We start from the raw sequence: 27051 nt of genomic DNA, 5'->3' as shown, positions 1-27051 counted from the left end.
ATTTGTATGGAAATACAAAAAACCTCGAATAGACAAAGCAATGTTGAGAAAGAAGAATGGAACTGGAGGAATCAACTTGCCTGACTTCAGGCTCTACTACAAAGCCACAGTCATCAAGACAGTATGGTACTGGCACAAAGACAGGAATATAGATCAATGGAACAAAATAGAAAGCCCAGAGATAAATCCATGCACCTAGGGACACCTTATCGTTGACAAAGGAGGCAAGAATATACAATGGAGTAAAGACAATCTCTATAACAAGTGGTGCTGAGAAAACTCGTCAACCACTTGTAAAAGAATGAAACTAGATCACTTTCTAACACCACACACAATAATAAACTCAAAATGGATTAAAGATCTAAATGTAAGACCAGAAACTATAAAACTCCTAGAGGAGAACATAGGCAAAACACTCTCCGACATAAATCACAGCAGGATCCTCTATGATCCACCTCCCAGAATACTGGAAATGAAAGCAAAAAGAAACAGGTGGGATCTAATTAAAATTAAAAGCTTCTGCACAACAAAGGAAACTATAAGTAAGGTGAAAAGACAGCCTTCTGAATGGGAGAAAACAATAGCAAATGAAGCAAGTGACAAACAACTAATCTCAAAAATATACAAGCAACTTATGTAGCTCAACTCCAGAAAACTAAACGACCCAATCAAAAAATGGGCCAAAGAACTGAATAGGCATTTCTCCAAAGAAGACATACAGATGGCTAACAAACACATGAAAAGATGCTCAACATCACTCATTATCAGAGAAATGCAAATCAAGACCACAATGAGGTACCATTTCACACCAGTCAGAATGGCTGCGATCCAAAATCTACAAGCAATAAATGCTGAAGAGGGTGTGGAGAAAAGGGAACCCTCTTCCACTGTTGGTGGGAATGCAAACTAGTACAGCCACTATGGAGAACAGTGTGGAGATTCCTTAAAAAATTGCAAATAGAGCTGCCTTATGACCCAGCAATCCCACTGCTGGGCATACACACCGAGGAAACCAGAATTGAAAGAGACACATGTACCCCAATGTTCATTGCAGCACTGTTTATAATAGCCAGGACATGGAGACAACCTAGATGTCCATCAGCAGATGAATGGATAAGAAAGCTGTGGTACATATACACACTGGAGTATGACTCAGCCATTAAAAAAAAATATTTGAATCAGTTCTAATGAGATGGATGGATGAAACTGGAGCTGATTATACAGAGTGAAGTAAGCCAGAAAGGATAACACCAATACAGTACACTGACACATATATACCGAATTTAGAAAGATGGTAATGATGACCCTGTATGCGAGACAGCAAAAGAGACACAGATATATAGAACGGACTTTTAGACTCTGAGGGAGAGGGAGAGGGTGGGATTATTTGGGAGAATGGCATTGAAACGTGTATACTATCATGTAAGAAACGAAGTGCCAGTCTATGTTCGATACAGGATACAGGATGCTTAGGGCTGGTGCAAGAGTGATGATATGGGGTGGGAGGTGAGTGATGATATGGGGTGGGAGGTGGGAGCGGGATTCAGGATTGGGAGCTTGTATACACCCGTGGTGGATTCATGTCAATGTATGGCAAAACCAATACAGTATTGTAAAGTAAAATAAAGTAAAAATAATAAAATAAAATAAAATAAAATGACAGACTGTAGATTCCTAAGGTTCCAGGCCTCTAGCAAGTATTTCGGGATGCAGTGGTACCCCATTATCCACTCATCCATCCAATTATTCATTCATCTTGTCAATCAATGTGGATTCATTAAGCCTTGTATGTGATCTTTTCTGTATAATAAGCCAAAGTTATAGTTCAAATCCACAGCTCATTTAATTTGATTTCTCTCAGCCACCTCATAATCCAATTATTTTCAAAAAAAGTTTATTATTTAGTATCAGCTACTATTTTTAATAAAAACTCTGTATATCTATTTTCTTTCTCTGCTGACTCCTTGGAATTGGACTTTTAAAATGCCATTGTTTGCACCTTTAGCTCTGATCGATAGGAGTCGGTAAAATAAATGATGTGGAGTTTTATGTTCAACCTCATAAATGGAATGAAAGCCTTGGCTATACACACCAGTTTTGGGAATGGCCTTAATACAAGGAGTTATATGTATCTCATGAAGTAAAGATCTATTTCTGTTCAACTTCTGACAAATGGAGTGGTCCACAGAGCCAGTTTAGAGTAACACAGACCCTTGGGCTTATCTCTAATGCATTTCAAGCTTGAAAGACTTTCTGATGGAATGGAATAAAATTATATGTGTGTGTGTGTGTGTGTATGTGTGTGTGTGTGTGTGTGTGTGTGTGTGTGAGAAAATGTACAGCATTTGTCTTTTTCTATCTAATTTATGTCACTAAACATTAAACCTTCCAGGTCCATCCATGTTGTAATAAATGGCAAATTTTCATTTTTTTTATGGTTGAGTAAAACCACAGTGAGGTATCACCCCATGCCTGTTAGAACGGCAAACTAAAAAAGACAAGAAATAACAAGTGTTGGTGAAATGTGAAGAAAGGGAACCCTTTGTGCATGTGGATAGGGCTGTAGATTAAAGCAACCACTATGAAAAACAATACGGAATTTCCTCAAAAGATTAAAAATAGGACTACCATACAATCTGACAATTCCATTCCTGGGTATCTATCCTAAGAAAACAAAAACACTTATTTGAAAAGACTTATGTACCCTAATGTTCATAGAAGTGTTATCTACATAGCCTAGATATGGAAGCAACCTAATTGTTCATAAATGGATAAATGAGTAAAAAAGATGTGGTACATATATTTAATGGATATTTTCTGGGGTTTGGTTTGAAAATCATGATGGGTAAACATAAGTGTAACATAATACCAGTAAAGATACATGGGGGTAGTGGTGCATAAAATAACTGTCGAAAAAACCTGATAGATTTGACCATATATTGACATGAGTTTGAGCCAATTCCAGGAGACAGTGAAGGACAGGAAGCTTGACAGGCTGCAGTCCACGGGGCTCCAAAGAGTTGGACACGACTTAGTGACTGAACAACAACAATGGGAATGTTAGTGAAATCAGTTTTGTAGGACAGAATAGAATAGAATTGTTTAAAGGAATAGAATAGAATAAAGAAATAAAGTTGAATAGTTCAGTTCAGTTCAGTCACTCAGTCGTGTCCAGCTCTTTGTAACTCCAGGGACTGCAGTATGCCACGCCTCCCTGTCCATCACCAACTCCTGGAGTTTACTCAAACTCATGTCCATTGAGTTGGTAATGCCATCCAACCATCTCATCTTCGGTCGCCTCCTTATCCACCTGCCCTCAATTTTTCCCGGCATCAGGGTCTTTTCTAATAAGTCAGTTCTTCACATCAGGTGGCCAAAGTATTGGAGCTTTAGCTTCAGCATTAATCCTTCCAATGAATATTTGGGGTTGATTTCCTTTAGGACTGACTGGTTTGATCTCCTTGCAGTCTAAGGGACTCTCAAGAGTCTTCTCCAGCATCACAGTTCAAAAGCATCAATTCTTCAGTGCTCAGCCATGTTTATGGTCCAATTCTCACATCTGTACATGACTACTGGAAAAACCATAGCCTTGACTATATGAACATTTGTAGGTAAAGTGATGTTTCTGCCTTTTAATATGCTATCTACGTTTGTTATAGCTTTTCTTCCAAGGAGCAAGTCTCTTTTAATTTGATGTCTGCAATCTCCATGCACAGTGATTTTACTCCCATTAATATAAGTTGAAAAATATAAGTTTGAAAAACACTATTCTTATTCAGATCTAGAGAAGAAGTATATTATTAATACATATTAGTTAAGATCATATACATTAAAACAGAACTTGGGTTTATATTCTTACTTTTCTACTTAATAGCTGTGTAAACCCGGGAAAGTTACTTAATATCTCTGAGCTTCTGTAAACACATATATAGAGTGAAAATGATAATAATAGTAGTTACATAGTTAATTTTTGTGAGGTAACCGGAATAGCGTCTTGTTACCTAAGGAACTCTAGCTGTGTGATGTTGTCATTTGTGTTTGTATTAGTCAGGGTCCTCCAGAGAAACAGAACCAATAGCATGTGTGTGTATAAGTAGAATGGCATTTATTTTAAGTAATGAACTCATGATATTATGGAGGCTGGCAAGTACAAATTCTATAGGGTGGAGATTCAGGAAAGAGTTGTTGTTATAATTCAAGTCCAACCATCAAGCTGAAGACACAGGAAAATCCAATGCTGGAATTTCAAATCTGAAAGGAGTCTGCCACAGGATTCTCTCTTGTTCAGGAAAGATCAGTATTTTATTTTATTCAAGCCTTCAACTGATTAGATGATGCCCATCCACATGCTGGAGGGCAATCTGATTCAAAGTTCGCTGTTGAATGTTATTCTTATCCCCAAACACCTCACAGAATCATCTAGAATAATGTTTGGCCACAGATGGGCATTGTGACCCAGCCAAATTGACACATATAAGTAGTCATCATAGAGCTGAAAAGATTTCATGTCATGGTAACATAAAGAAACATGTTAATTGTTCAGCACCCTGAAGACACTGGGAAATGACTGGGGTATCCAAGTGGGATATTATATTATTTTCAAATTATTTTCAAATATCATATTTTAATGAAACAAATACAATTCAAAATGATAAGAAAGGTGATTTGAATTTGTATAAAAATTACAAATATTTTTTTTCCAAATTTTTGAATGGAAAACTTGAGTTTGCTTCCAACAGTTTACCTCAGCTTTTTCAGTTGAAATGACAATGAAAAATTTCTGAAGAATAATGTTTTAAATAAAAAATATATTTAATTTATTTATTGGAGTATAGTTGCTTTTCACTGTTTTGCTAGTGTCTGCTATGCAGCAAAATGAATCAGCTCTACATATGCATATTATCTCCTCTTTTTCGGATTTTCTTTCCAGTTATTTCACCACAGAGCATGGAGCCGAGTTTCCTGGGCTATGTAGCCAGTTCTCATCAGTTATCTGTTTTATTTGTGGGTGTTGTTTAGTCACTAAGTCATGTCAGACTCTTTGTGATCCCACGGACTGTAGCCCGCCAGGCTCCTCTGTTCATGGGACTTCCTAGGCAAGAATACTGGAGCGGGTTGCCATTTCCTTCTCCAGGGGATCTTCCCGACCCAGGCATCGAACCCAGGTCTCTTGCACTGCAGGCAAATTCTTTACCATCTGAGCCACCAGAGAAGCCCTATCAATTTTATCCATAATAATAATTTGAAATTTAGTTTTTGCCTCATTCAAATACTTAGAGGGCCTGACATTAAATTTAAAGAAATGATGTTAAAGCTCTTCTTCATTTTCTCCCTTTGAGAAACACAGTGTTGAGACTTCCTGTTACAATGCAAATGAATTTCAAACCCAGCCTTATGTTCACATAGAGCACATTCCAAAAGCTGACGAATGTCTAAACTGTGGAATGTTCACGTGGTGTTAGATAGTCACGTTGCAGCTTTAGTTAGTTAGTGAGTTCAGTCGCTCAGTCATGTCTGACTCTTTGTGACCCCATGAATCGCAGCATGCCAGGCCTCCTGGTCCATCACCAACTCCCGGAGTTCACTTAGATGTCAGTAAAATGACAAGTCAGCTAAAGGTGCACATGTTTCTGATGAATGTGAAGACAGATTTGGGAGCCCAGGTGGACCTGTATTTGCCAGGAAATTTCACCAGACACAATATTCACCCCTTCCTGCCTGACTGCCTCTCCACAGACCTATCTTGCTGTACCATGGCCCTTATCCACAATGGGGCCATGGAGACAGTTCTTCAGGTGCCTGTATTAACCAGATTAGCATACGATGGCAAAGCAGAGAATGAAGCAGAGGATGTCGGAGTTAGTCTCCTTGGGGTCCTGGGCGGTGGGGGGAAGGCCATCAGAGCACACTTTGCAAACTGCCTTCCTTATTGTACCTGAGGAGGTTGCCAGGTGTGTGTGGCCAGCTCCCCGTCTTTGTCCCGATATTTCTAGGCATGCTTGTACTTTGTACTTTAATCAAAAAGCTGTTTTCATTCAGCACTGTCCCCCTAGTTGAATGCCTGCTACAGAGTAGGTGCTTAGTAGTATTTGTGAAATGAATGTTCATAAACTAGCCAATATTTTATATTATCATATTCATCCTAATTTCAGTAGAAAATCTTTGTTTTGTCCTTGCATGGCTAAGAAGGTTACTGACAATAGCTGGAGTATTCCTCATAGTCAAAAACGTGGACCCCCCCCCCAAATATCCATTGACAAATAAATGGATAATCAAAGTGATATATCCATATAGTGAAAAATGAAAGTGAAATTTGCTCAGTCGTGTCCGACTCTTTGTGACCGAATGGACTGTACAGTCCATGGAATTCTCCAGGCCAGAATACTGAAGTGAGTAGATTTTTCCCTTTTCCAGGGGACCTTCCCAACCCAGGGATTGAACCCAGGTCTCCCATATTGCAGGTGGATTCTTTACCAGCTGAGAAACAAGGGAAGCCCAAGAATACTGGAGTGGGTAGCCTATTCCTTCTCCAGCGGATCTTCCCAACCCAGGAATAGAATTTGGGTCTCCTGCCATGCAGGCGGATATCCATATTGTGGAATATTATTCAGCTTCATAAAGGAATGGGATTCTGATACATGCTATCACATGAATGAAATTTAAAATATTCAGTTTAGTGAAATAAGCCAGACACAAATGGACAAATATTGTATAGTTCGACTTATGTGAGGTACTTGTGCTAAGTCGCTTCAGTTCTGTCTGACTCTGTGTGACGCTATGGACTGTCGCCTGCCAGGCTCCTCTTTACATGGGACCCTCCAGGCAAGAATACTGGAGCGGGTTGCCATTTCCTTCTCCAGGGGATCTTCCCGACCCAGGAATCAAACCTGCGTCTCTTACATCTCCTGCATTGGCCGGAGAGTTCTTTACCATTAGTGCCACCTGAGAAGCTAAGACTGAGCGACTTCCCTTTCACTTTTCCCTTTCATGCATTGGAGAAGGAAATGACAACCCACTTCCGTGTTCTTGCCTGGAGAATTCCAGGGACAGGGGAGCCTGGTGGGCTGCCGTCTATGGGGTCGCACAGAGTTGGACATGACTGAAGCGACTTAGCAGCAGCAGGGAAGCTGAGTAGTCAAATTCACAGAGATGGAAGATAGAATAGTGGTCACCAGCAGGTAGGGGAGGGGACAGTACGGAGTTATTGTTTGATAGGTACAGGTTTTAGTTTCGAATGATGAAAAAATAATTCTGGAATTGGATGGCAGCAATGGTTGTATGATGGTGTTATTTACTTAACGTCACTTGCTGCTGCTGCTGCTGCTGCTAAGTCGCTTCAGTCATGTCTGACTCTGTGCGACCCCATAGACGGCAGCCCACCAGGTTCCCCCCTCCCTGGGATTCTCCAGGCAAGAACACTTACACTGTCAATTACATATAATGTCAATTATACACTGAATCATTAAAATGATAATTTTATATATGTTTATGTTCTTTTACCATGATTTTTTGAAAAAGTTGATTGATAGGATTTGTACAGAATAAGGGTGTATGTTCTGCCTTAAAGAAGTATCCAGGTCTCTACCTTTTCTCTAAAAAACCAACAACTAAAAAATGAGAACCTCAAAATAATTTTAAAATGGCTTTTATGAATTTCATCCTAAAAAGTACAAGCTCTGGGCTCAGATGCACCTGGCTACAGATGGAATGATCAACTACTAAAATAATCGTTTTTCTCTGTTGAACAGTTAAGCCCAATGAACTGTAGCATTATGTCCTATATATAAAAATATATTTCAGCTATTGCCAGTCTTAAACAAGTGTTTATAAATTGCAAAGATATCATTCTCTGGCTAAATATGTAGTAAAAATAAAATGTTATACAGATGTTTTCAAAACACGAAACAGGGGAGAAAGGCTGAAAACAAGCAAGATCAGAAGTGAACCACCTAACTTCATAGCAGTTATATTTGTGTGATGAGATCATTGAAAAAAATTTTCTATGTTTCTATGTTGTTTAAGCTTTTTATAATGAGTATGTTTTTATAATGTCTACTTTAAAAGGATCCTAGAATACCCTTAAGAATGTCCACGTAATTCTCTATTGTCCTTTTCGAGGGTAGTAACTCTCCTTTTATTTATTTTTAATTGAGATTGGGATTTGAAAATTAGCCTCTTTAACATATTTATTATTCAGTATCAGTCAATAACAATGCTTTAAGCATTCCCTTGCCAATTTATAGACTTCCAATTTCTAACTTAGTATTTCTCTGTATAAAAGACACATTCACCATTCTCATCTCATACTTTGATTTACCTGTTTAAACTTGAGGCCCCTATGGCATGGATTTTGCCCTTGATGAGGTACTTCTAAGGGCTTTTAGGAGATTCTGGGCTTGTGGACACTTTGGTGGGAAAAGAACAACGGGAATAGAAGATGGGACTGGGAAAGTTAAATGACTATAATCTTTGCATAGTTTTGTTTTGTAAAAGTGAGATGAAACTAATACTCTGGCGAATGTGTAAGGTTCATGTGGGAATCCTGAGGGCATACGGACTGTTGAGAACGTTGACAACACAGAACTGGTGATCTTGTCCCAGTAAGATTAAGAAGATATTGGTCTGGGAAGCTTACTGGCTAGGAAGTCAAAGGGGAGAGTGTCAGACTGAACTTGGTCGTTAATTTTGTCTTTAAGATCCAGATACCTTGCTCCCAGAAGGGCTTCATTTTCACATTTATAAAATAGAATTACTACTGTTTCTGAGCAACAAAATAGGGCTTATTTACTACACTTAAAATACTATCATTTGTTGGCCTTTATTGTTGCTATTAATAAAAATAACCAGAAAAAATATAGTTTCTATCCTTAGGAAAGTCCCAATCGAATAAAGCATGGCTAACATATAATGACTAAAACTTATGACAGAATTGTCAATAGTCATAAGAAGGAAACACAGGGTTTGATGAAGACTCAAAGGAAGGAAGGGAAGAAGGAAGGAATACTCACTGTGTGTTAGACTAGGCAGTAAATAGTCGTTGTGGACGAGGTGACCTTTGAGACGGGCCTGAAGGTAGGGTTTGGATGCCCAGCTGTGATGAGAGGGATAGCAGGTGATGGGAATGACCCGAGGAGGGGCCTGGTGAGGTGACAAACAGGGGTCACGTTTAGCTGAGATTATGGCAATGGTGAAGTCGCGTGGTATGGGATGTGAGTAGAAAAATAGACGGAGTCATATCTAATTGGTTTAGTGAGTTGGAACATTATTCTCTAGAAAGAGGCTAATTTTTATCACATTAGGGCTACCCTGTTGGAAAGGTGGCTTTGTGTAGGATGGTCAGAGCATCTAGAGGGGATGCGACCAGGTAGGAGCTAGTGCAATAGCCTGGGAGAGAATAGTAGTGATGGTTAAGCAGGAAGGAGACGTAATATTTATTGAGCACTTGGTATCCTCTAGGCACATTTGTACACTATCCCCATGTGATTCCTGACTCTGGGCACCACTAGCTTGCAGCTACGCTTGAAGAAACAGAAACTCAAGGGTTTTAAATAACTTGCTGGAGATCAAGAGCTGGTGTTCCAACCTAAAGCGTCCTCCTGCGGCACACATACAGTTTTGTTTTTGTTTTTAATTAAGTTTTTATTTTGAGATAATTGTAGATGAAATAATGAGAAATAATTATGAGGAATATGAGACATAAGTATGAGAAATAATACAGAGAGATCCTATGCACTTTTTTCTTAATTTTTCTAACGTAACATCTCCTGCACTTCACCTACTTTATGTATCTACCCTCCTCCAAACCCCGGACAATCAGTGATCTTTTTCTGTCTGTATATTTCTGCCTTTTCTATAATGTCATGTAATGGGAATAACAAAATATGTAGCTTTTGAAGACTAGGACCCATGTTCCTCAACTAGCAAAGAATTTGAATTACAGCCTTTTCTATATCTTCTGATTTTTATAAAGGAACTGAATCTTCCACCTTTGCCAGTTTTTGCTAAATGGGAATACATTTTTCTTTTGTTTGTTTTGTAAGGCAAACAATCTAACTTCAAGAAACTAGGATAACAATCAATAAACTTACAGTGCTAGAAAGAACTAGTCTGCACCTTACGTTAATTTACAAAGACATTGTGATTCCCCCGAGGTCAGTTCTTTGCTGCCTCACTGTATCAGGCATCAAGAGCTACATTTCAGAGTTGAACAGCAATGATCACCCAAGAGGTTTTCTTATTTACAACTGCCTTCATTAATTAGTTCCTCTGAAACTTGTTTAGGAGTGAGGCAAATGATTTATTCCAATGTTAGTAATCGCCCCTCTCTGGACACTCAATCAGTCTTAATAATGCCCAAAGCATCTTGTTAGAGAGAAGATTAGTTAAAATGTTGGGTCTTGGAGTCTGTCTCACACTGGGATGAAAAACTTGTTAGTTTTTTGCTGTAATAGCTTCTCCGAAGATTAAACTACTGATTGCTCAGGTTTGAAACTCATTCAAAGTTTTTCTGAATCCCAGAAATGTTAGAAGTGAAAACTGCCTTAGCGATAATCAGGGCTGATCCTTCTGTTTGTGAGACGAGGGACGAATAAATAAAGAACTGACTGTCTCAGGTCATGGAGGTAGAAGTGCAGCATTAAGAACCTGGTCCTCCTGATGGTTAGGGAGGTTACACCTTGTAGGGTCCCATGATATTATAAAAAACAGTGGAAAGAAGCAAGGAGGGAGGATAATAAGGCTCAAATAACTAATCACACTGAAAGAGAATATTAAACATTTTATGATTAACTCATGACTATTCCCAAAGGACATTCTATTAAAAAAGATAATCATATTCTTGTGGAATTTTAGAAATATGTGATAGAGAAGCAAAGAATTTTTAAAAAAGAAAGTCAATGCTTCCTGGTACTTTTTGACAGAGGCCGTAAGGGGAAGGAAATAGTCTTGAAACTCAAGGAAATAAAGACCATTGCTCTCAACTAAATCAACTTTGCTTTCTTTTCTGGCCAGCTTTTTTTTTTAAAAAAATGAATCTTTTCTCTGAGAGATAGTTGACTGGTATAATCTGCTGAATGGGTATAGCAAATAAATGCAAACATACTTTATATAGTTTCAATACATGTAAACTTTGTATGTGTATCAGTTCAGTTCAGTCACTGTACTGTATCAGCTCAGTTCAGTTCAGTCACTCAGTTGTATCCGACTGTTTGCAACCCCATGAATCCCAGCACGCCACGCCTCCCTGTCAATCACCAACTCCCGGAGTTCACTCAAACTCACATCCATGGAGTCGGTGATGCCATCCAGCCATCTCATCCTCTGTCGTCCCCTTTTCCTCCTGTCCCCAATCCGTCCCAGCATCATTCTTTTCCAATGAGTCAACTCTTCGCATGAGGTGGCCAAAGTACTGGAGTTTCAGCATTAGCATCAGTCCTTCCAAAGAACACCCAGGGCTGATCTCCTTTATTTATTTATTTATGTTTTTAAACATTTTCACTTTCCTTTATTTTTTTGTTTGCTTTTTTAATTTTTACTTTATTTTACTTTACAATACTGTATTGGTTTTGCCATACTAGAATGGACTGGTTGGATCTCCTTGCAGTCCAAGGGACTCTCAAGAGTCTTCTCCAACACCACAGTTCAAAAGTATCAATTCTTCAGTGCTCAGCTTTCTTCACAGTCCAACTCTCACATCCATACATGACCACAGGAAAAACCATAGCCTTGACTAGACGGACCTTTGTTGGCAAAGTAATGTCTCTGCTTTTGAATCTAGATTGGTCATAACTTTCCTTCCAAGGAGTAAGCATCTTTTAATTTCATGGCTGCAATCACCATCCGCAATGATTTTGGAGCCCTAAAAGACAGTCTGCCACTGTTTCCACTGTTTCCCCATCTCTTTCCCACGAAGTGATGGGACCAGATGCCATAATCTTAGTTTTCTGAATGTTGACCTTTAAGCCAACTTTTTCACTCTATTTCACTTTCATCAAGAGGCTTTTTAGTTCCCCCTACTTTCCGCCATAAGGGTGGTGCCATCTGCATATCTGAGGTTATTGATATTTCTCCCGGCAATCTTGACTCCAGATTCTACTTCTTCCAGCTCAGCGCTTCTCATGATGTACTCTGCATATAAGTTAATTAAGCAGGATGACAATATACAGCCTTGACATACACCTTTTCCTATTTGGAACGAGTCTGTTGTTCCATATCCAGTTCTAGCTGTTGCTTTCTGATCTGCATATAGGTTTCTCAATAGGCAGGTCAGGTGGTCTGGTATTCCCATCTCTTTCACAATTTCCCACAGTTTATTGTGATCCACACAGTCAAAGGCTTTGGCATATACTCTATACACACACATAAACACACTCAGAGAAAATCTATGACCGGGGAAGTCCTGAATTGATGAAATATTTTTAAATAGGTATTACAAGGCATAACAATGCTGTTTTAAGATAAAAGTGAGAGGACTGCAATAAAAAGCCATGAGTAATTATGCAAAAGAGAAATACGGGTGGGCCCCTGCTGTTACAGCACATGCAATAGCCAACCCCAAATAGATTAGAGACTTAAATGTAACACTTTATACTGTAAAAACTAGAATAAAACATAGAGGGAAATATCCTTGACATTGGCGATGATTTTTTGAATGTGGCACCAAAAGCCCAGAAATCAAAAGCAAACATATACAAGTGGACTATATCAAAATGCTTCTGCACAGCAAAGAAAACTATCATCATCATGGAAAGACAACCTGTACTTGGAAAAATACTTGAAAATCATAGATGTGATAAGGAGTTAATGTCCAAAACATGTGAGGATCTCAAACATCCTAGTAGAAGAAAATATCAAAGAGGTTGATTTTAAAAATGGGAAAAGGACTTGAATAGGCACCTTTTTCCCCAAGGAAGACATACAAATGACCATTAGGTATATAAAAATATACTCCACATCAGTGGTCATCAGGAAAGCGCAAATGAAAACCATAATGAGGTATGGACTCAGACGTGTTGGAATGACTATTGACAAAAAGACAAAAGATAACAAGTGCAGTGAAAGATGTAGAGAAAAAGGACCCTCATGCATTTTGGGGAAGGAACATTGCCATAGGCTTTATGGAATAGAGTTCGGAGGTTTCTCTAAACACAGAACTACCATATGAGTCAGTAATTTCATTTCTGAATATGTACCCAAAGAAAATGAAATCAGTACATTGGATATTCTAAATGTCCATTGATGAATGAACGGATAAAGAAACTGCGCCACATCTTTATCTGTCCCTACAATTTTAGAATGAAGGGAGCCTGGGTTTTGCAACAACATGGGCGGATCTGGAGGATAGCGTGCTCGGTCCGGAGCACAGTTGTGTCCGACGCATTGCGAGCCCGTCAGCCGTAGCCCCCCAGGCTCCCCTGTCCAGGGGATTTCCCAGGGGAGAATCCTGGAGTGGGCTCCTCCTTCAGGCTCCTCCGGTCCCAGAGCCTGAGCCCGCATATCTTGTGTTTCCTGTTTTGCAAGAGGATTCTTTATTGCAGTTGCCACCTGGTAAGCCCCTGGAGGACGTTATCCGAAGCAAATGAGCCAGGCATAAAAAGACAAACACTGCAGGATCCCACTTACATGTGAAATCTCAAAAAGTCAAATTCATAGAAATAGTGAGTACAGCAGGGACAGGGAGGTGTGGGAAACAGGGAGATATTGGTTGAAGTGTGTGAAGTTTCAGTTATGAACGATGAATGAGTTTGAGAAACCCAAAGTGCTGCATGGTGGTCACGGTTAACAGTTATATTATATTGGAAGCTTGCTAAGAGAGTAGACCTCAGGCGACCTCCACACACACACACACACACGCACACACGCACACACACACGATGATGTGAGAGGGCGGATGTGTTATTAGCGTGGATATAGTGCTCATTGCACTGTGTATGTGTGTGAAACACTGTGCTTTACTTCACGCAGGCTCAGTCATGTCTGACTCAGGGCAAAAATCACCCAGTGTTCCTGGGGTCTGTGGTTTAGAGAAGAGACAGGAAAATAAACAACTGCAAATATATGTAAATTATTCAGCATAATAAATACTACAAAGTGAGGATTCTAGATTATGGATACTTGGAAGGGTATGGATTCTATAAGTGACTAGGGCAGGAGAGCCTGGTTAAAGGACAGTGCTTCTTGTTGACCACATGCGTGAATACTTCAAGCACAGTATTATTTTTAGACACCACAAGGTGGCAAGATTTATCCAACAAAAGCATCTTTTCTTGTTATGCTGAAGTCGGACTGGGTTTTTTATGACTGTACATGTATGCACACAAATAATTACATAGAAAAAAATTTTAAATCATTCATAAACAATGTCATCAATTATATTTAATATGTTTATAGATGGAAATAATTCTTTTAAATTCCTATTAGAAGGCTATATTAATTCATGTCTGTTACTAAAAAGAGTCAAAATCCCTAAAGTATATAGAAGGAAAATAAAAACTCCATTCAACCTACCTCTTTACGTTTAACCTGCTTCAGGTTCAACTGATGACCCAGAGGGATCGGATGAGGAGGGAGATGGGAGGGGGGTTCATGATGGGGAACACATGTACACACATGGCTGATTCATGTCAATGTATGGCAAAAACCACTACAATATTGTAAAATAATTAGCCTCCAATTAAAATAAATAAATTAAAAAACATAACAAACAAAAAAAACCCCAATCACCTTCTTTCATCTTTTTAAATAGACTAATATTTTTTTAAGGTTAAGTTTAATTTCAGAACAAAATTTATTGGAAAGTACAGGAGATAAATCCTTTTAACAATTTTTTTTCTTTTAAATTTGCCTGCAAAAGAGAGAGTATTATAATGTTGTCGTTTAGTCACTCAGCCGTGTCTGATTCTTTAGTGACCTCACAGCGAGCCTGCCAGGCTCATCCGTCTATGGGATTGTCCAGGCAAGAATTCTGGGGTGAGTTGCCATTTCCCCTCCAGGGGATCTTCTGACCAAGGGATTGAACCCGTGTCTTCTGCATTGGCAGGCAGATTCTTTACCACTGAGCCACTTGGGAAGCCTGGTGTTACAATATTTGCTTACAGTTACATTTCCGTGATTGATTACATTATCTTTCTTGAAGGCAGGGACTACATGTTTGTTTGCTTTTGATTTTTAAAATCAGCAATGCCTATTTGTCTGACCATTCATGCATCTCTAATATTCTTGTCAGAGCACTACTTGATAAAATTTATGGAATTAGATAGGAATTTCACATTACCAGAAAAGCTGCAATTTCTGTGATTTTATGCCATCTTCCCTAAAGGATAGGAAAAGCACCTCAGTGTTCAAAATAAAGAAATCAAACAATATTAATATTAATTCTAAAATTATATATTATCTATTTTAAACAAGGTTCTAAACACTTTATGTGTTTTAACTTATTTTGCAAATTATTCATAGAATGCTTAAATATAGTTGCTATTTGCTATTTTTAAAAACTATTTTACTTCTTAGAGAAATGTGTATCTTATACACTTTTTATTTTAGTTATCTGAGGTTTAAGCAAGTTTCCTACTGCTCTAGGCAGGTTTTTATCTCTTTCAAGTGTTTGAGGTTTGAGTGAGATAATATCCATAAAATTCTCAACCCTGTGCCTGGAATTCAGCAAGAACATGCCATAGTAACCATTCTTTTAATTAAATATTGAGAGTTGAGGACAGATGTGGAGGGAATCCTGAGTTCTTGGTGTTGATGGTGCTTTGCACATGTGTCTTTTTGAATCATGGTTTTCTCAGTTATATGTTCAGCAGTGGTGATTCTATTTTTAGAGGTTTTTTTAAGGAATCTCCATACTGTTCTCCAAGTGGCTGTATCAATTTATGTTCCCATCAACAATGCAAGAGAACTCCTTTTTCTCCACAGCCTCTCCAGCATCTATTGTTTGTAGGTTTTTTGATGATGGCCATTCTGATCAGAGTAGATTGGCACCTCATTGTAGCTTTGATTTGCCTTTCTCCTGTATGGATGTGAGAGTTGGACTATAAAGAAAGTTGAGTGCAGAAGATTTGATGCTTTTGAACTGGAGAAGACTCTTGAGAGTCCCTTGGACTGCAAGGAGATCCACCCAGTCCATCCTAAAGGAGATCAGTCCTGGGTGTGTTCATTGGAAGCGCTGACGTTGAAGCTGAAACTCCAATACTTTGGCCACCTGATACAAAGGACCAGCTCGTTTGAAAACACCCTGATGCTGGAAAAGATTGAAGGCAGGAGGAGAAGGGGACGACAGAGAATGAGATGGTTGGATGGCATCACCGACTCAATGGACATGAGTTTAAGTAAATTCCGGGAGTTGGTGATAGACAGGGAAGCCTGGTGTGCTGCAGCCTATGGGTTCACAAAGAGTCGGACATGACTGAGCGACTGAATGGAACTGAATTGAACTGAATGAACTGAACAATTAGTGATGCTGAGCATCTTTTCCTGTGTCTCTTGGCTATCTGTGTGTCTTAGACTTTCGGCCAATTTTTTGATTGGTTGTTTGTTTTTAGAGAGTGAGTTTCATGAGTTCTTTGTATATATTGGAAATGAATCCTTGTCAGTACCTTGTACGGAAGTGTACCTCGTTGGGGATCACCATTACAAAGAACAGTGAGTGATTCATACTGTTTTTGCAAGATGGTGGGGGAATCCCAAATGTTTCAGGCTAATTTTTGACTTGAATTATGTGGCGTGACTAGAAGCTTGCAAGGTGGAGTAGCCTGCAAAAATATTGCAAGCTCAAGGAACAGCATGCTCCAATCCAAGGAGAGGTGCTCATGGTGGAGGCTTTCCAGGTAATAAGACAGAGTTCTGAGGGTCTGCATCATTGAAAGCATGGTGGTGATGACTCGCAGAAAGGGTGACTGGGCAGGAAGGCCGTAATTTATGAGCCTTTTTGTGTCGTGTAGGGAAGCGTGAACTGTTATCTTGTCAAGTTCCAATACTGGTCTGAAGTTACTTAGAGGGACTGTGATTTACAGTAGGGTCATAAACAGAAACATTTTTCTTTAATTGAGGTTCTGTCTATAGAAGTGCAAATGACTCAGCCTTAATTTGTCCAGCCTTGTGCGGGGGATCTCTTCTATTATGCAGCTCGGTTGGTAAAGAATCCACCTGCAATGCAGGAGACCCCAGTTCAATTTCTGGGTCAGGAAGAAGTGGGTCAGGAGCGGGTCAGCAGTGGAGTACGGCTACCCACTCCAGTATTCTCAGGCCTCCCTTGTGGCTCAGCTGGTGAAGAATCTGCCTGCAATGTGGGAGAGCTGGGTTCAGTCCCTGGGTTGGGAGGATCCCCTTGAGAAGGGAAAGGCTACCCACTCCAGTGTTCTGGCCTAGAGAGTTCCATGGACTAGTCTATAGGGTCACAAAGAGTCTGACATGGCTGAGCCACTTTCACTTTCCTCTATTATGCAGGAGTATTTCATAAATTTAAGAACACAGTCAGTTATTATGACCTTGTTCCTTTTTCCTCTCCTTCCAAAAATGGCCCCTGTGCCTGACATAGTTACACTTAAGCAGCTTTGCCCTCTTGCATTCTCTGAGTATATTAGTGTGACTTGCTTAGTTGCGTCTGACTCTGTGATTGTATGTAGCCCAACAGGCTCCTCTGTCCATGGAATTCTCCAGGCAAGAATACTGGAGCTGGTTGCCATTTCCTTCTCTAGGGGATCTTCCTAATCCATGGATAGAACCTGGATCTCCTGCATTGGCAGGCAGATTTTTCATCATCTGAGCCACCAGGGAAGCTTCATTCTCTGAGTGGTCCTTAGGGATTCTAGGTGCACTGTGACATTTTCTGCCCCTTTGCCTTAGTTCCCCTCCATCCTTTGCTTCAAGATTGGGCATGTGTGGATGGCACTGAGGGGGTGTTTAGACAGAGGAGGGCTCTCCTATCCCACCTGTAGTGGTGAAAGCCTCCAAGTCACACGATGGGAGTGACTCATAGGTTTTGCAGAGACTCTGACAGCACGTTGCCTGACCAAGTATTATTTCCTCCTTTTTCCATGACCCTCCTTATTTTGATTAGTCCCTGCTTATCACTCTGAAAACACCCTTTTGTTTTCTTCAGATGTGACGATCTTGGTTTTTCTTCCATTTATTTATTTAATTTTTTTTTCTACTAGGTTGTGAGCTTCAAGAACCTGGGCTCCTGGATCTCTTGGTCACATCATCTGGTCCAAGTGTGACACATGGTAAGTGCTCAATAAATATTGAAAGCTCAATAAATAATGAAGGATAAATGTTTGCACAAGAAGGTTTATACTGAGTAAATTTATTTTCCACAACGTTAACCATGTTATATTCCCTTCACATAGCAACATTCCGATAAAACCCCCTTAAAGATGAAGCTGCTACACAATTCTTTATTGAAGATGAGCAATGAACTTTGTTATTTGCATAATCTGAGGTTTAGTTTTATAAATAAGCCCCTGAAAATTTAGAGATAGATTAATGGATAGAGAGACAGATGGATAGATATAAAATAAAACAAACTTACTAAAATGTAACATCAAAATTTGGATGATAGCTGACCAGATAGATGTTCACTGGTAAATTCTTTCAACATGACTGTCTTTATGCAAGTTTTCATAAAGGAATGTGGGAAAGAAACAGTACCCGTGATTCCTCCTCTGGGTAGAGCTTACTTTCAATCTATACTTTCTATGTCCTTCAGGTGGATGATTATCAGGGAAATAGCTAAGAAAATACTTTATAGTGTATTGTTTCAGGAACAAGTGATATATTGGGTATGATTTCCAGTAGAGAGTTGTGCACTCACATGGTTAATTAGAAGTTGGGAAAACTGGAGCCCATGACTCCCTATTCCTCTGGCTTAAGATCTGGCTGCTGGTTCCAGGGGACTGAGTAAAGTCAGAGGTGGAAGGTGACTCCCAATTGTTACCTGTTGTAACAGGAGAAATCATTGTCTCACTTGTAACTCATAATTCTCTCATCTAAGGAAATGTGCCCTTGGGATCATTAAGATGGTTCCCTGTCTTTCTGTCCTGTAAATCTTGTTGACCTTGGGGCCACTCTTGCTTTTGATGGGTCCAGGATGGGAGGAACCATCATTACAGTAATAACAATAACCAGCATGTGAATGAGTGTTCATGGCTTATGAAAGTATTCTATTTGCCTTACTTTATTTGGTTTTCCCAACAATGCTATGTTTCAGATAAACCAGGTAATATTATGTACCCACCTGTTTTACAGATCGAGGCAATGTGTGAGAGACATGGGCAATTTCACGGTACGGTATTGAGGAGCTGAAATTAGGACTGAGGCTCCTGACTTCTAATCCAAGCAGCTACCCTTGTCTAATGCCCGACTGAAAATGTAGGGAATAGTTCACTACCTGATTTTATGAAAAGGAGGGAGGCTATTTCAAGGAATTAGAATATCAGAGAAAAGCCCAAGGAAGGTGAACTCTTCCCAGGCTGAATTCATGCTACGTAATTGCAAAGACTCGAATCCAGTTCTCCATTCTGTTCTTCCATGTCTTTTGCAGTGTCTGTCCCTTCTGAAAGGAGAAATCTCTGCTTGATTCTCTCCCAGTGAGTTTCTCTGAGGTGAATAATACTCTTTTAGGGTTAGGGAGTAGAGACTAGCCAACAGGCATCCTTACTATGCTGCTGCTGTGCCTGTCGTATGTTCCGTGTATCCTCCCCTCCCCAGGTGGCTGATCCCAGTGAGGTGGAATGATAACTCCTTTAATACTTATTCCATCAGCTTCTGAGAAGCTATTAGAGTTCAAATGTGCCCACTGCTCATGACTTGTAATGCCATTTAATTCCCCTTCACTTTTGGTTTGTTGGAGGTTAATGAGTGTTGACTACGGAGTCAGACATCCCTGTGTCTGAGACTACACTCAGCTCACCTGTGCCATCAGGCAAGTCGCTCGGCTTCCCTTAAGTCTCATGTTTTTATCTACAAAATGAGATGAATTATAAAGCTTGCCCTTTGGAATTGTTGTGAGGACTAAATGGAATAATACTTATGAAGGGTACAACTCAGTACTTGCTGCTTAGAAGATGCTCATAACTATTGCTAAGAATTTTAATAATTCAGAGTTAGAATGTAGAAATGCTCTTCATAAACTTGATAAAATTTATCTTACTCTGTAATTAGAAGGAATGCAGATGACACCACCCTTATGGCAGAAAGTGAAGAGGAGCTAAAAAGCCTCTTGATGAAAGTGAAAGAGGAGAGTGAAAAAGCTGGCTTAAAGCTCAACATTCAGAAAACGAAGGTCATGGCATCCGGTCCCATCACTTCATGGGAAATAGATGGGGAAACAGTGGAAACAGTGTCAGACTTTATTTTGGGGGGCTCCATAATCACTGCAGATGGTGACTGCAGCCATGAAATTAAAAGACGCTTATTCCTTGGGAGAAAAGTTATGACCAACCTAGATAGCATATTCAAAAGCAGAGACATTACTTTGCTGACTAAGGTCTGTCTAGTCATGGCTATGGTTTTTCCAATAGTCATGTATGGATGTGAGAGTTGGACTGTGAAGAAAGCCGAGCACTGAAGAATTGATGCGTTTGAATTGTGGTGTTGGAGAAGACTCTTGGGAGTCCCTTGGACTGCAAGGAGATCCAACCCGTCCATTCTGAAGGAGATCAGCCCTGGGATTTCTTTGGAAGGAATGATGCTAAAGCTGAAACTCCAGTACTTTGGCCATCATGCGAAGAGTTGACTCATTGGAAAAGACTCTGATGCTGGGAGGGATTGGGGGCAGGAGGAGAAGGGGACGACCGAGGATGAGATGGCTGGATGGCATCACGGACTCGATGGACATGAGTCTGAGTGAACTCCGGGAGATGGTGATGGACAGGGAGGCCTGGTGTGCTGCGATTCATGGGGTTGCAAAGAGTCCAACACGACTGAGCGACAGAACTGAACTGATACTTACAGCATTTTGCCAACAAACATCCATATAGTCAAAGCTATGGTTTTTCCAGCAATCATGTACAGATGTGAGATCTGGGCCATTAAGAAGACTGAGCACCAAAGAGTTGATGCTTTTCAATTGTGGTGATGGAGAAGACTCTCAAGAGTCCCTTGAAGATCATGGAGATTAACCAGTCAATCCTAAAGGAAATCAACCCTGAATATACATTCGAAGGACTGATGCTGAAACTTCAGTATTTGGCTACCTATTTTTGAAGAGCTGACTCACTAAAAAAGACCCTGATGCTGAGAAAGACTGAGTGCAGGAGGAGAAGGGAGGAACAGAGAGTGAGATGGTTAGATGGCATCCCTGACTCAATGGACATGAGTTTGAGCAAACCCTGGGAGACAGCAAAAGACAGGGAATCCTGGTGTGCTGCAATTCTTGGGTCACAAAGAGAGCTGGACACAGCTTAGAGACTGAAGAACAGCAACATTTACACACAGCTGTTTCTTCCTGCCTCCTCCCTCCCTCCCTCCCTCTCTCCCTTCTTTCTATAGACTGAAAGAAAGGCCCAGTATGAGAGCTGTGAGTTAAGCTCTGTTGGGGCAAAATGAGGACTACAGGCTGGGAGACAGGATTTCTGATAGCTCTGAGAAACTGCTCCAAAGAGGACCTTCTGCCTGACTTATAGTTTTTGTTCTCTTATCTCTGAAAAAAGTTCAGTGTCTTGTTAGGGGATAAGGTAAGTGTCATATATGATTTTAGTGAAGGGGGCACCTGCAGTCATGCACGCATTTTGGCAGAGGTTTGCTGCTAGTCATGAGCAAATTTGCCATTAATGAGTTTAGTGCTTTTCTGGACATGAAGAGATGTAATAACTGGGCTCATAAAATCTTCTTCTGCAAATATCTAACTATCTGAAGACCTGTCCTGCCAGTTTTTCCAAGAGTACAGAGTGCCTCATTCCTGTTCTCCACTGTATATTCCTTTCAGAGGGTATTGAATGTCAGCAGCTGCAGCAGCACTTGATTTATTCTTTGTAGAGGTAGCTGTCAAGTGCCAATTTGTAGTTGACAAACTCCTTCTTTCCCCCCTTCCTTTCTCCTCTCCAGCTCCCTCCCTCCTTTCCTTCTGCACGTTGTCATTGGGTGTCTCTGTCATGTTAGGCAGTCTCTACTCTTACGGATATTGCAGGTTACAGTGGAAAACTAAGGAATCACATAAATGGATGTCAAATTATACCTTTAGTAATTACTACAGAATATATCAAAAGGAGGCCTTGAATTAATGGGGAGGCTTCCCTAAAATCTTTACCAAGCAAAGGGCTCACTACTTGAAGCACGTAGAAACCAATACTATGGCACCAGCTTTTGAGAAGAGTTCTATTTTGAGGCCAGCTGACGAGGAGACGTGGGGAGGGCTCAAATCTGTGTCTTTGATTTGAGATTCGGTCAAACATTATGAGTTGGTGGAGGATGTATTAGTTGGCAGAAATGTTGGTGAAGCAGGTTTCAATGAGTGGATTTTGTAACTTGTCCATTTATGATGGGATATGGTTGAAGCTTCAACATGGGATCTTCTAGGATGGAGAACCCTTCACTTCTAAAAGGATTCTGGCATTCAAATTCCAGTCATGTCCTGATCCTTTGGTTCCCTGGAGGTGGTATGGAGACTTAGTTTTTGGGTGTTATTTGAGATCAAAAATTCTTCCCTTGTGCCTACTTTGGCTGCCTGGGGCTGAAGCTGAGGGAGGGACTATACAAGGTGGGGCAGGGCTCCTGGAGGAGGGCCAATGCTGGTAGTCTGTTGGCAATCACCAGGTTGCAGATTGCAACTTTATTGCAAGAGCAATGGGAATCCTTTGAAGAATTTCAGGTAGGACTGTAACATAACTCTCATGAGTCATTTAGTTTACATGGAAGTCTGCCCAGTTAAGCCATCTTTATCCATGTGGCCAGTGAGCAGAGGGCAGACATGATCCACAGGATTGATCATCTGAATTCGAACGCCATGCTCAGTGATCTAGGAAATTGTGAAAGTAATAGGCCTTCATGTCTTCCTCTGGGAAGTTTATTGAACAAGCTGTTAAAAAAACTTCAATTGAGTAAATTTGAGGACTTCATTGGCTTTATTCAATGACTTATGAATCAAGCAGTATCCCAGTTATTAAGCAGAAGGGAGTTCTGAGGGGTTGTGCAAATGGAAGGTTTTTATAGGAAGAAAGGAAAGGCAAGGAAGCCATCAGCAAAGTATATTTGGGGCAGACACCTTTTTTTTTTTATGAGGGGGGAGGGATTACAAGGGTTTTATCATGCAGATAAATCTTTCACTGGGCCAGGGGCAGGAATGGAGAAGGGGTAGAATGCAACAGATTATCACCACACTGCCTACCCCAAAATTCCAGACTAGTTGATTAAGATTGTATTTCTGGGGAAGGCTTTAAGTGCAATTCTGTCAGGTATTATAGAGGTTTGGTATCATGGGCTTTAGTACAAGTGACACTTTTGGGGCCTGTGGTTTTTCTCTTTAGCACCAGCACATCTGGATTATATTTCTGAATGTGTGCAGTAAGCCTCCTTCCAGAGGGCTCCGTACTTCTTCAGGGCCCTGCAAGAGGTGCAGACAAAATCATGAGTAGGTGAGATTCGGGTCAAAGGAGCTACTTCATGGAACATTTGCTCTTTTACTTAATACTTTACAACGCTGTCATTTTCAGCTATATCTGAAAGGCCTCTTTCTATCTTGCCCGGTGGAGGGAGTCAAATACATTCTGACTTATGTTTTAGAAGGTGAGTTCACATTTTCTATATGGAGGAGATTGAGATTTTCTTTTGTTGCATGCTTTTCTGTACCCCAAAGCATCATTTCCCTTTTCTCCAGTATGAAAAGAAAAAGCTCGGCTGAATCTCTATAAGATAAATCATATAACTATAAACCAACTCATCCTGTACCCACCTACCTCACCTACTTTAAAAAGGGAAATATTTTTCTGGGCTCTGGTGATACAGGAGTGAATAGGAGTGATGAGAGTCTTGTCCACCTGGAATTCCTGGTCTGCATTGGGAGACACGTATTACCCAATATGCTCTTGAACCATGATTGTGATAAAGGTCAGACATGAAGAGAACCAAGCATTTCTCTTCTTCTCTACAGGTGTAGTCTTGGGGGCAAGGGAGGACTGAGATGAAGAAAAGACCTTTCAGGTGAGCTTTGGAGAGTGAATGGAACTTGAGAAGGTGACAGGAGGCGGGTGGCAAGTTGGAAGATTATTCCGGTAGAAGAGAAGGTGACCAAGGATGGGTCATGGCAAGGGGCAGGGAGTTCTGTGGCAACTGTAGGGAGGTCAGATATCTGGAGGGCAGGAAAGGAGGAGGGCAATGGTAGACAGTGAAGATGGATCACTCTTCAGGGATCTGATATGACTAGGTCTAGCCTGGCTGCATTATTTATTCATATTAATAGGATACTGTTTTTCTTTTTCCTAATCTTAAAAAAAAATGGCAACCAAGGTTTTGGCAGTTAATTTGACAAGCACAGGATCCTCCAGGGAACTGTGAATGCTTCAGGATGAGTACGGATTCTCAGTTCCTGTAGGAAGAGTCACCCCTGTCTGTCCCACCAGACCCTGCAAGCATCTTAGTTTGCAACCCTGGACCAGATGATTTGAGAGTCCCTCCCACCGGTTAAGTTCTAAAGCATGTCAAGGCTCTGTGGGTGATACAAAGACAAATAACACAGAACCCTGGTTTATAAGAAGCTTGAAATTTAGTAGGGTGTCAAGGTATTTTCACTAAGAAGTACCCAGAAGGCAGCAGGTAAATGGTAGGAATGACTGTTATCATTTTTGTGTTAGCGTTGTTCCGTACTGAGCCTCGGGTCCATGCTGGGCACGTGGATGCTCCTTAATAAATAGCTATTGGCTGAACGATTCATAAAGCAGTGAAGAGTCTGGGGACAAACAGTGAAGGGAAATGAGAGCTGTGGGTTGAGGGACTGTTATTACCTGTGAATATCTCCAAATGCCTTCAAGATGGGCTTTTTCACATATGGTAGTCCATGCTTGGCACACAGTGACTTCACCAGAGGTGCCACCTTGTGATAATTATGGCGTGGCATTGTGGGAAATAGACTAGGGAAACAGAGAAAGGAGATATAAAACTTCTCAGACCTAAGGAGAAACCCAAAGTTCCCTTTCCCCTTTTACAAAATAAAATGGTATCAGCCACACAGACCCAACCTTGACCTTGCACAATACATTTGTTCTGGGAAATTAAACTTGCTGCCAGACTCATCTTATCCCTTAAACCTCTACAAGCCTTGTGGGTGGCAGATGTTTAGGAAGAACTAAGAGAATATGTTTTAGCTCCATCAACTTGTTATTTTTGGCCTGATCCAATGAAAGTAAATCATTTAGAACTTTCTACCATTTAGAACTACCTAGAGAACTGGAAATACTGAACTGCCCACCCTGCCCCTGCTAATCTCTGTCTTAGTCTCTCTTTCTACCTTCCTAGCAAGAATAGATGAATGTTTATTAAGTGATGGGACATAGCTCAAAGTCCCCGGAAAGGAATGAGAAGGGAGGAGAGATGGACTTTTAATCCCAAGTTTTCATCAGTCTCCCGGATGATCGTCTCGGATGGAAACCTCTCCTTTGATGAAACTGTGAGTAAGAATCTGTTTTGTTTTGCTGAAATTTTCAAGCCCTAATATGAGAGAGAGAATGAAAAAAAATTCCTTGAACAAATAAAGGTCTTGTTCTTTCTTTGACTATCATAGACTCACATGGTTAGACAAAGAGAATGTGGAAAGCCTTTCCCCTGACACTCTGGGGAAATTGACTCTCAGTGTTTTAACTTGCATCAAGGTGTGAACTACCCATTTTCTCTTGGTAACTGACCCATTGGCAAAGTATTTCCAGATACCATGTATAAATTGCAGCAGGGACTCCACTTCATTAGTTATTTTGTAAACTTGGCTCTAAAGACACAGATAAGTAAATATTTGAATTATAACATAGTTAAGTTTGAACACAAGTTGGTTACTCAAGTGTCCTGATTTTTCTTAGGTTTTGCCAACAAAGAAAATGCAAAGACATCACCATTTCCTAAGCCCATAGGAATCTGGAAACTGAGTCACTGATACTTTTCCAAGATTTCACTCCATTTACTTGCAATTGTGACACTTCCTTCATTTCTTTCTTCCCTTATCTATCATTGTCGTTAATTGAAAAATAGCATCCTTTAGAGAATCCTGGTTCATTTTTTTCCCTTAAGATTGCGAGTCTCCTGCTCCTCTCTGGACTCTATGGAGGGCGGTTATTAGTGACAGCCCTTGCCCTTTATCATAAACTATTTCTCTTACTCACTGGTGCTCAATTTGGAAGTTCACGTGCCCAGTGAACCAGTCATTGAAAAAGGAATGTTCAACATTACAGGTGGCCAAGACCTGCAAAGAAAAAGCTTACATTAGATATAAATGAACCCGTATCAAACAAGATATTTAGTTATTCTTTTGTTTATCCATCATTCAACATGTGCTGATTGAGTACGTATTTTATGTAACAAACCATGCGGGATAAAAATAAGTCCCAGGTCTCAGGGACCTTACAATTATAAAGGAAATAGGCATTTTGCTAAGAAGTATTGATAAGGCAACAGATATGAAGAAGTGAATAGGATCTGAGAGGACTAAGTCACTATCAGCCCTCAAAATCAGAAGACTAAGGTATCATGAGTAAGGACTTTGGCAGATGGAAGCGGGATTGTAGGACTCGTAGAAATTGTGGGAGTTTGAATATTATTACCACAGAATAGACTTAAAGGACTTCTAAATGGGGAATAAAGCATGCAAGGGCTTAAATCAAGAGTTTTGTGCATAGAAATACATTTATTAATATATACAAGTAGCTTCCTTTTTAATCTAATGTATTTTATATTGTACAAAGTTCATAGGATTCTTCAGACTACTTAGAATGCTTATGAATGTGACTTTTATTCAGTGCCTTTCTAAGATTTAATTCTTGTTAGGGTTGTTGCCATTTTGAATGGTATTTTTGCAGTTGCTTTATGTCAGGGTTCCTTGAGTGTACTTTAGAGCACCTTGGGGTCCCTAGGACA

General features: G+C 40.2%; 1 protein-coding gene across 1 annotated transcript in view; it reads right to left on the bottom strand.

Annotated features, from left to right (window-relative positions):
• Window positions 1–23478: 23478 nt before the first annotated feature.
• Window positions 23479–27051, bottom strand: part of LOC128059977 (fatty acid desaturase 2-like protein FADS2B) — a 42097-nt gene continuing 38524 nt past the window's right edge. The window contains exons 10-12 of the mRNA XM_052652204.1: window positions 26301–26380; window positions 24936–25061; window positions 23479–23539 (exon numbers count right to left, since the gene is read on the bottom strand). Coding sequence (XP_052508164.1) covers window positions 23479–23539; window positions 24936–25061; window positions 26301–26380 — 267 coding nt within the window. The remainder of the gene's footprint in view (window positions 23540–24935; window positions 25062–26300; window positions 26381–27051) is intronic.

This window comes from Budorcas taxicolor, chromosome 15 (genome assembly GCF_023091745.1).
Source record: "Budorcas taxicolor isolate Tak-1 chromosome 15, Takin1.1, whole genome shotgun sequence".
Classification (NCBI taxonomy): Eukaryota; Metazoa; Chordata; class Mammalia; order Artiodactyla; family Bovidae; genus Budorcas; species Budorcas taxicolor.
The sequence above is the reverse complement of the archived record's forward strand: the minus strand, read 5'-3'. Positions and strand labels throughout refer to the sequence as shown.